Consider the following 11,531-nt stretch of genomic DNA (forward strand, 5'->3'; position numbering starts at 1 on the left):
GCCAGTGTAACTACAAGCACAAGGGACATCTTAGTTCCCAAGGTTGGTGGCGCATTGGTGATATAAGGAATCGTTAATATATCTTACGTCACCAATCTCTATGGGCGGTGGTAACCACGTACCATCAGGTATATATATACGTCCGCCTACCTATATTATAATATATATATAAGTAGCTAAGTAGAATTCTGTTCAATAACTTCAAATTTAAAGGTAACACACGTACAGACGAACAGCTAAAGATTGGTTTGTGCTATCACAAATATACTTCCGTAACATAATTAACAATTTATATAAATAACAGATATATATATTGATCGTTACTTAATTATTCAATGACTTAATATTCATGTTTTTGTATATTTATTTTGACATTATCCATATATTCTAATACGAATAATATAAGCAATCCGAATTTTAATCTATTTTTATTGAAAAAAAATAACGTATAACTCTTTGACATTTCAATTAAGTTTTAAACACTGAGAAATGATTCGATAATCAAAAATGTTTATAATCCGATTGGGCTTCACTCACGCATGTATGTTCTCTTGCATCCACACCATACATCCGTATGTCACGAACGTACGTAATGGGATTCGTTTTCTTTCCTGTCATTGGTTTCATTTCCTAGTGTTGTAAATAAATATAATATTTTAATGTAAGAACTCATTTCGTATCCTTTACATGTTATAATTATAATAATCAACGTCGCATTTATTATTATAAATTATTCTACTTATTTGGATGTTTGTATTCAATCAGGCTCTAACGATTGGACAGATTTGAATAAAATTTAATATAGAAGTGGAATATGTCGCTTGTATACAGAATACAAATTTTATTAATGTTTAATTAAATATATATATTAGAATTACAACAATTTTGGCGCTTTGGCCGATTGTCGTCAAAATGTATATGCACGTGTTTTTCCATGAAGGTTTTAACACTATCAACTTTGTTTTTTTTAAACTCGCCACGAAACGACGCTGCAGCTTCTATAGCGTTCTTCAACAACTCTGTAGCGTTTAACCGACCGCATGAAACTTGGTATATGTATTATTTGAGCATGGTAAACATTTATATTCTAAAATACATTCTTGTTTTTTATACGGCTTCTCACACACAACTTAACTATCATTGGATTCATCTGGCACGAAACTTTAAGTAAGTACTAGAAATAATTTGAAATGCCACCTAAAATATTCAACATTGAGTAACCTGAAAACAAATCATCCACTTTTCACGCTCGCAAACGTATTACAAATCAACTTCATTAAATATAACAGAAGTAAATAAACATTTTCGAGCGTTTCCTAGTTGTTATAAAAAACTAAACTATATATATTATTTAACTAGTTGAAGAGAGCAGTTCTCTTCAAAAGTCGTATGAAATACGCCAGCAAGCTATTGTCGCTAAACTGACGACTTCCTCATTACTCGCAGATAAAATTATTAACCCTCGTGCGCAATTACTCCATCTCCTGACCACTTTGCAATCAATTTATACCACTATCTCACTTTATTATATAGTGATAGAGGGAAAAGGCATCTATTTCATTAAATAAAGTCCAGGGTCTCTTGAAATGTACGTATAGGTGATTTGATTTAAACTTGAATTGGTTGAATTAGATAATTGGTTATAGATATATATGCTACAAGGTCATTACCGAAATCGTAACATTTCAATAGTCACATTACAATTAAAAATATTTTTGTCAAACGTTTCAATTACAAACGATATAATATACGTAATCTTTTTTTATTATTCAAAATAGGTAGGCGAACTGGCAAATGGGATCCGAACGAAAACTAAATTTATTATTATATTATATGATATTTATTCTTGAAAATAACCATACAGCAATAATAATTTATAAAAAGAATTTGTAAGAATTAAAATTACCATTACGAGCGGTCTGCTCATACTTGCATATTTTCATGCTTTAGAATACTATTGATTAAGAAATAAACTGTGAACATATTAACAAATCATTGATATTTTGTTTAGCTAAGAAAGCTGTAGAACCCTAATCCCATGAATTAACTTAATAAATTAGTCACTTATAATTTATTAAAATAACTGTACCATCAAACCGCTTTGAAATTATATTTCAGTAAACCTATTTAACCTACATATTAATCTTATCGTCAAGGTGACGTAACCATGACAACCAAAACTCGGCACGCCTTGAACGACTTTGCTATTGTTATTATTTCGTGTTTATTTGCTGATTTTTAGCATTAGCACAACAATGGAGAAACAGGATGATGATGAGGAGTTCGGAGCGGCTATCACCATCGGATCGGAAACTACAGAAGCAGAGAAAGAGTTCGAAAGAGTAATTTATTTAATTTTTATTATGATTCCTTCTTGTTTTTTATTGGGCATATATTTTATTATAAAGCCAATGAAACTGCTTTGTAATGAATTAATTTGGCTAACACATTTATTACTTGTACTTATATCCATGATTTATATGATATTACAAAATACAGGCATACTTGTCAAAGAGTTATGCATATATGCGGCCCTATGTTAAGTGATAAATACCACTAGTTACTATTTATTGACGTATAATGTTTTACCTTCTTATTTATTTATTATTAACACTTTTTTTAATGTTCCCCTTTATTGTGATTTTTGGTAATTAAATTACTTGTACTTATTAATATTTTCTTACGGAGTAATCATTACGCTTTAACAATTTTTAATACACGTTATTCTTTTTTTTTTCTATTTCAGATCTTAGAACAGTTGCGAGAGGCCGAAGGTCTCAAACTATATGCCGATGTGTACACTAAGCTCTACGATTCGTATTTCAAGATGAAAGAAGAGAACGTCGCTCATCAAGAAAAACTCACCAGTCTCAAGGTAATGTAATGATTTGTTGAAAAACAGCGACCTACGACTATTAGATGACCTCGTGAGTAACGATTTACGGTATTAACAAATTACATATTTCAAAAATGCACTTGTTTTGTAAAATTTACGGCCCTTTTACTGTTTTTAATAATGTAATTTAAAAACATATTATTAATGCATCTCCTGATTGTTATTTTTAAAAAAATGATAATTTGTAGCTTATCGTTTAGTAGTAATCATATGTTAAAGACATTCCTATAAGTTTTAATAAAATGCAATCAACATTTAATAAATAGTTTTAATTCAATAATAATAAAATACCTTTCTAGCTTTACTAACGTATCGTTTAATAGGGACACTTCTAAATAACGCCTCGTAGACGATTCTACAATCTGTAAACAAAACGGCATAGATTATGATGTTATGAAAAATCCTAAATTTGTATTTTATTTATAACAGAACAGGCTGGCGCGATACGACGCGATGGTGTCAGAATATTTGACGGAGATTTCCGACTCCTCTAAAACCGTCGACAGATTAAGAGGAGAAATCGGTAAGTACATTTAGGCTTTAGTTAATTACTGGCTTCTATAGAGCGATATCATAAAGAGCGGATCCAAATTAATATCTGTACAGGAAGTTAGGATACATGGAAATAGTCTAGACACTAAGATAACTACAGTTTCTTGTTGGTTTGGTCTGGTTAGACTCTACATTCTGAACCGGTGGTAGCCTTAGATTTAATATAATTATGTAAAATTACGATTTAAAAGTGTTTGTTTTTACAAACCTATCTACCTACTGTACTGTAAAAAGTTATTAGGGTTTTCTGTCAGAAAATCCTCAGTAGCAGCCCGGAGTCTGGAAGTTGGAAGTGTGTACGCTCACGTGCCTCGGAAAGCACGTAAAGCCGTTGGTCCTGCGCCTGATCTCTTCCCGGTCGTGTTGGATTGCCGTCCCTTCGGATAACTCTCATAGAGTTAGGGGATATAGAGTGCACCTGTGTTTGCGCACACACTTGTGCACTATAATAACTCCTGCGTAGTTGACTAATCTCTCTTGAGATTTGCCGCCGTGGCGGAAATCTGTCTGAAGGAAATTATAATTAATTTGTGTTTAGTGACTGGTCGAGTGGTTGCCTAATAAGGTCGAAAATCCCGAGGTCCAAAATTACGAATGAATGTTTATTTGAAGAACAAAAATTAATAAATTAAATAATGATATAAATGGACAGGCAATACAAATGTCTGTTTTAGATGGGAATCAAAGGTGAAACCCAATAATTCGATATATTAAAGCCAATGCAAGAAACTTAACATAGCATTATATTGGTAAAGAATAAAGCGAAGAGAAGTTAAGATAAACAAACCTTTGATTTCCGTATCCCGCGCGATTTACTAATAGCTCTTCTATATATTATGCACTACAAATAGTTTTTGATTAATATAAATTTATTTACTTCCAAAATTTCGATAACAACTTCGCTGATATTCAAGATGCCATTTTTTCGCGAAACCATAATCGTATATTGTGGTACGAATAGGCTGTACGTGGATATACTGATTAAACATTTTCACGTTAGATGACGCTCGAGCACTCGCCGATGCGATGCACGCAAGGGAATTAGCTAGCGTTGAAAGTTTGGAAACCATGAAGAAGACAGTAGCCCGACTAGAGAAGGAACTCGATGCACGGAAACGAGCTGGTGACGATGATGCGTGAGTAACAATAAATGTTTTATCTTAAAATACTTTGAGTTTATTTTGGATAGTATCATATAACTTATTTGTAGATCTCACTTTAAAGCAAAATAAATTATTAGTAATCAATTTTTTTTAAATCAAATATCTATGAAAACTAACAAAAAGAGATTATGGAAAATGATGACGATAATGACCGATTTCATCCACGGCGACCAATCTCAAGAGGGATTAGCCAACTGTGCAGGACATTTTATAGTGCATAATTGTGTGCGGAAACACAGGTGCACTCTATATACTCACTCTTATAATCCGATGGGACGGAAATCCGACACGATCGGAAAGAATTCAGGTGCCAGGACCAATTTCTTAAGGTGCTTTTCGAGGCACGCAAGTGCCTTCTACACACTTCCAAATTCGACTCCGGGTTACAACAAAGAATTTTCGACAGTTATTGGGAATTCAACCTAGGAGCTCGGGCTCTGCGGCCTTATATTGTTATTACTAGTGGCTAGATATGAGGGCACGGATGGTCTAGCGACTAGAACGACATAATAATATAACGTGAAAACAAAACGCAAAATATTATTATTGGAAAACACGGTTGATTTCTAGTACCTAAAATATATAATTAATTGGATTGACTACAAAACGAACACAAATTCAATGGAGGGTTCTTAGAAATAACTGAAGTACATTCTGAATAAGAGTTTCTTTTTGAAGTCAAATACTTAAAAGATTTACTTTTCTCTTTTGATCTTAGCAATTCTCAATGTAATTTCACTTTTGAGAGCGGAAACAATAAAAAATATATATTTCTTCACTAAATTTATTCTTTTTTTAAATAATATTAGTATCTTTAATTTAGTTTTGAAATGTGTGTGTACAATACACAGTAAAATGACCTTTTAAAAATTAAATATACATTTGAATGGAATCTACGACCTTTAACCAGTAATTAATTATTTGATTCTCATTCAGCGGTGCAACGTCAGCGGTAAAAGAGAAAGAGAAGTTTGAAAAAGAAAAGGCACGTCTCCAGGGTGAATTGGATGGTGTTAAACAGAGGCTAACAAACGCGCTAAGTTACATCGAAGAACTGGATCAGAAGAACACTATTGCTGAAGAGACGATAGGGAAAATGGAAGAGCAGTTAGAGGTGATCAGAATAGTTAACCTTCACTACTCCAATAAGTGTAAAATTTGTAACGTAATCTAGAATTCCTCAATGACTTTCAAGTCACACGGTGTCTATTTACAAAGTTAAGCCTATTACAGATGGTCTACAATTATTACAATACAAATACAATAATTGATTTGTCTAAATGATAATTATCATCCAACATACCATGTGATCAAGATGACCAGATTTTTCGCCAGAAATGCATTTATACAACTCTCTTACTGAAGTGAGGGGGGATATTGAATGTAGGACACATCCTATGGGTCCTACACAATGGGAACTACGATATTTTTTTTCTGAAAAACTTTAAAGTCTACCACACTTTTGTAAGATCTAAGATTTGTGGCAGATATAGGTATTTTGGCATCTACTGAAATATTTTTTAGAATCATTATGATAGGTCTTTTTTCCCTCGAAGAGATTCATATATATATTGAACACATTTAATATATGGGCAAATGACCTGTTTTTAATTGATAACGCCTGTAGCAATTTCAATAGCATTGAAGTAAGATCGTCAAACTAGAAATTATAATGACCCACAGGCTATGGCAGAACAGAACCAGGTAAATCAGAGTCAAGATAATAATCTAAGCCTATGTTTGTTCAGATTATTTTCGATGTAAAGGTCACAAACACCCTCGAGACTTGACAATTGCGTCGAGATATAGCAGCGCTGAGCGCTTTCTATCGACTGTATCACGGCGAGTGCTCTGAGGAATTATTCTCTCTTATTCCTGCTTCCCTCTTTCTTCATAAGTCTACGCGTGTTGGCTCTCGATGTCACTGCCTAACTGTGGCATCAATTCCATCGCGCACAAAGAAATTTGGCAACTCCTTTCTTTGTCGCAGTTCCAAAAAATGGAATTCCTTACCAGCTTACGTGTTCCCCTCCTCTTACAACCTGGGTTCCTTCAACACTTGATTACTTTTACACATCTTTTTTTTAATATCCCAGGACGTTATTCACACACGGCCATCTGACCCCAAACTAAGCAGAGCTTGTACGATGGAAACCAGACAACTGATATACTACATATACTATTTTTCATTTGTAAATACATACTTATATAGATAATTACAGCCAGACTCAGGACAAACAGACATGTTCATGCCCACAAATGTCTGTCCTGGATGGGAGTCGAACGCACAAACGTCGGCGTGAAAGGCAAGTATATACCAACCACGCCAACCGGCCCGTTAAATTGCACATGCTTTAGTACTCTTAAATCCCGTTACACTAAACGCCCTGCACATCGATCCCTGATTAAATGATTCACATGCACGTATTTCCTTAACTAAATAATCTAGAAGTTGAACATATGTCGGGAATTCACGATCTATTTTATTGAACACTGTACGATGCAAAAAAATCTCCATTTCAGAGTAGAAAAACATAAATCCTTCAATGCACTTAATTAACTAAATTATTTCTTAGGCTATTCATACTTCCGACGTTTTCGACGTTTCACTAAGCAACGCAGTTAAATTCAAAAAGTGATCCATATATTTATTTGCGACACGACGCTTCTCCCTTTTAAAGGTCCCCGTAAATATTAAAACTTTTACCGATAAGCAAGTATAATTTATTATGGTCGAATCAAAGAAATCTAAATAACAACACCGTTCTGAGCACTTACCAGTAGAAATGAATATCAGCAACTTAGGTAACTCACCGCTTGCACCACACACACCTATTATCACTATTACTACGCGCAATGGACTAGCGCTTTAAAGAACGATCACTTTATCAATAAACTTATCACGGATTTCCTTAGGTCCCGATTTAACGAATAACTTTTGAGAATTTAAAGTTGATTTGATTTTAGTTTGTGTTTCTTCAAACTGAGAACGAAGTAACCATAACTCACATCGAACTCATCAATTAAATCCGAAATTACTCATACTGCAACATACGATCCATTAATTTTAAAAGATTTTTTCTGTGATTGACTTTTCTATCTATAAATGATTCAAATCCATTTTAACATAATGCAATTATAATTATATAATACACGAGAGTAACCAGCCTTTATTCAATTCAAATAATAAAGAAACTGTCCACAAGTACACAAAAAACAGATATTATAATACTAACTTTATTACTCGAGAGCGTTATAGGTTTAGCGACCGGCTGCGCATCGACCCTCAATACCTATAACAAAATGTGAAGGTACTTTTAAAACTCTACTCGATATTATTTTAATATTCAATAACAACACTGACCATTAATACACATAATACACAATTAATAGAAATAATGATGATGTACACACGAACACAAGCCAAGGGATGATTGTATAGGAGAAGGACAACTGTTCGTTACTCTAGCAAAACTTTAAAACGACACGACGCACTCTACGCACACGTTGACGCGATCCACGCCTACGTCTAACGTTAAAACCAAATAATGGATTAGAAATAACATTCCAATTCACGCAATAATATAAATAGACTACAATTTATTGTAATCTATTACTGTTGAATATACAAAAATTTGCATAAAAGATTCAAGATAAAAAGTAAAGTATAAATAAAAAATATATATATAAATATATGATATATGCAATCGCTATATATTTTTTCTTTTTAGATATAGATACTTTTACTAGTGTTAGCACTAATGATATATAATAAGTACATTTAAGTAATTAGAGATTAAGAAAACTGCTGATCTGTGGTGTATACCTAAAAGTGATAAATCCCATTATTGATGTAATTGCAACTGATTAAACATAGTTAAGTAATTCCAACGTTAAAACCTGATAGTTCAGCCCCCAGTAGCTAGCAATCTCAATACTAACAAACATCAGCAAAATATTTTTAAAAAAAAGACAATTACTTGCTTACTTTCATAGATACAATCTGCTTCATTGAAAACAATTTTGATTCATGATTTGGGTCGCCGCAGGTATTCAGTTTGTCTGATTATTAAGAATATTTATAAAGCCGTCATCGCAGGATGCATTAAGGATTATTTGTGAATTATCAAAAGCCTTTGATTGTATTTAACATGACAGTATCAGGAAATTAAATCACTACGAAATTAGAGACGGTGCGCTCAAACTTTTGACTTTTTATCTTGACAATGGAATTAAATGAAGAAGATCTTCTGGGGTCTCAGTTGGTATGGAGGGTCCCTCAAACGTAATTTCTCGGACCTTTTCTATTCCTCATATACATCAATGACCTACTCTATTTTATAGGAACAATCATTATATAGTATTGTTTGCTGATGATACATCTTTAGTTTTAAAAATTTACAGTACAGTATAACGTATATAACGATATAAACAATGCTATCATAATCAGATAAAGTACATAGTTTTAATGTTAATTATCTATTGTTAACTATGACGATTCGACAATCGATAATTTGACGAGAATTAATATAAAACTTAAAAGAGAACTACATATTTAAGATGCTGCATACGGAGTTGTATTTATTTCACCATTATTTCATATAATTAATAAATTATAAGTAAAATACATACCTACTTAAAAAAAAACCAATATTAATATTATATTTTAAAATCTATGGGCGGTGGTAAACACTTAACATAATTGCCCGTATAGGTAGGCAACTTATAACATAAAAAATAAATATTAAAAAAATTAAACATATTACACGAGTAATCGAATGTTCTACTAATATTATTTTTATTTTTGTAAATTTTTAGTTAAATTTGATTTGTTATCATACAATTATTTTGTATATGTACTTTAAATGTAAAATTTACGTAAAAATGTTATAAAATACCGTTAATTAGAAATAATAATGTTATAAGAGTCGAGATGTTCAGTAGTTAGTTCGGACATGTGAATCCTAAGCAATCACTGGAAGTTTAAGTCCAGGCGAGTACTCGGCAGTGAAGAAAACCAACTTCAAATAAGCTTCAAGCCTTGTCCTCGAATAGAGAGGAGGCCTTAGTGTAGCAGAAGGCTGTTACTATACTTATATGCGTAATATACTATACTTATGTAGTAAGAACTGAGAACGAAATATTTTGCTGTGTTATTGATTAAAAAATTTAAAATTGCTAATTAAAATATATAATTTATTAATCTAGAAATATCAAAGTTCAAGGCTACAGATTAGCAGAAATCATGTAACGCTAATAATTGCATCGTGAATAAATTATTTCTTGAGACATTTATTATTTTCTATAAACTAGTTAAATTGCTTATCTTCGCGTGCGTAATACTTTGTAAAAATATTTTAATATGTACATAAATAAATCCTAATGGAAATCGATTATCACATTTAAAAAGGCTTTTATTAAAAGAGATTAAAATACAACCTAGAACTACTTTAAATACAATACACACTACAAACATAAACACACACATACACACACACACACACACACACACATAAAACCCACTCATTAAATCATCTATCATAATATCATCTCTTAATAGTTTTAATTTACTTACTGACGTCATAGGTAATAATTCAATGTATGTATGTTGAAACTAAGTATTTAATCCTATTTCGGTTTTAGTTACATGTCATATAATACTTAATATAATAATGTTAACAGTTGGATTATTACCGGACATTACGTGTGGGGCTCCAGTGAACACGGCGTGCTTTTAAAGGAGGCCGTGCCTTCGATGAATCGTTCCGCCGAAGAAGACCGGGGAGAAAGCGTCGGCCAAAATTTTAATTAATATTATCTTTTCATTTGTCACTTGTCATATTTTGATAGTCGCTGAAACAGATGAGTGCTACCATATCTAATCGAGAATCCTAAATTTCCATCCATAATAACGAATGCACTAAATTTTATGAAATATATGGTATAAAAATATAATGTTTACGTACTTACTAAAAATAGCTGAAGTATACAGTAAAATTGTCACACCAGAATAGAAAAAACAAGGAAAGACAAAGCTTTATTGGCTAATTTTGACACCAATATATGGTATAGTGATGAAGATCATGGCGAAGATGATGAGGACAATTGACTTGGAATTAATGCAGAACAGTCAAATATCCTGAAACAAACTTTGTTATTTTCCAAATGAACCATTCTCTAGGCGTACCTGACATATAAATATATCCAAAATTAGGCAGTGCTTAATATATACTATCACGTGCTATATATATAATATCATGTGCTTAATATATAATAACATGATATCTCCATTTTAAAGCAACATTTATAATAGTTAAAGATATTTGTTTTTTTAGAATAGTTGGTATTTTATATTTAAAAAGATGATAAGTTATAAAACCTCTGTTTAATAATTATACACAGTTTTTTTTTTTTTTTGAACATGCACGCTATTCCTGTTTTTTTTTATCGATTCAACAAAACTCGATATATAACTCGATATAGTGTCAATGTTATCCTTATAGTTGCGATCCATAGATCCAAAATATATCGAACCAATGCTTTAAACAAAAGCACGAACGCTGAGTGACACTTAAAATCTTTGCTTACTCTCAATACAAAACCTAGCATGCGGTAGGTTTTGTATTGAGCCGAATCCTAAGTTGATTGTGAGTTCAAGCCCAAACAGTCCTATTTATGTTTTAATGAACTCATAATATTAAAACATAAATAGGACCGAAAAAAACATATTTTCATGTCTGTATAACATATTCGTATTGAATAACTATGAAAAAGTTGTTATTAATCTTTTTTCAAGTTAGTATCATAAACCTGGCAGTGTCCCGATGGGGCGAGGCCAATTTGGTCATGTTCAATGCAACTAAGGCACAGGCTTGTTTATTTTCCACCAAAAAGAGGGAATTCCAGCTACCTTCCTTTTT

At 32.2% G+C, this 11,531-nt stretch overlaps 1 protein-coding gene across 1 annotated transcript; it reads left to right on the top strand.

Annotated features, from left to right (window-relative positions):
• The first annotated feature begins 2,255 nt into the window (after nucleotides 1-2,255).
• On the top strand, nucleotides 2,256-10,720 carry LOC126778058 (uncharacterized). The gene is made up of 7 exons (XM_050501407.1): nucleotides 2,256-2,342; nucleotides 2,747-2,875; nucleotides 3,326-3,419; nucleotides 4,449-4,584; nucleotides 5,548-5,725; nucleotides 6,834-6,862; nucleotides 10,621-10,720. Exons 1-7 carry the CDS (start codon nucleotides 2,256-2,258, stop codon nucleotides 10,718-10,720), a joined length of 753 nt encoding a protein of 250 aa, XP_050357364.1.
• Nucleotides 10,721-11,531: the final 811 nt, after the last annotated feature.

The sequence above is a fragment of the Nymphalis io genome, chromosome 25, assembly GCF_905147045.1.
Source record: "Nymphalis io chromosome 25, ilAglIoxx1.1, whole genome shotgun sequence".
In the NCBI taxonomy this organism is placed as follows: Eukaryota; Metazoa; Arthropoda; class Insecta; order Lepidoptera; family Nymphalidae; genus Nymphalis; species Nymphalis io.

Excerpts from the sequence above, each read along its gene's own strand:
- LOC126778058 (XM_050501407.1), top strand. The coding sequence starts at position 2,256 with ATGGAGAAACAGGATGATGATGAGGAGTTCGGAGCGGCTATCACCATC. Across the intron at positions 2,876-3,325 it reads AAAAACTCACCAGTCTCAAG|AACAGGCTGGCGCGATACGA; the intron begins GTAATGTAATGA and ends TATTTATAACAG. Across the intron at positions 6,863-10,620 it reads GGACAAACAGACATGTTCAT|AATAGAAAAAACAAGGAAAG; the intron begins GCCCACAAATGT and ends TTGTCACACCAG.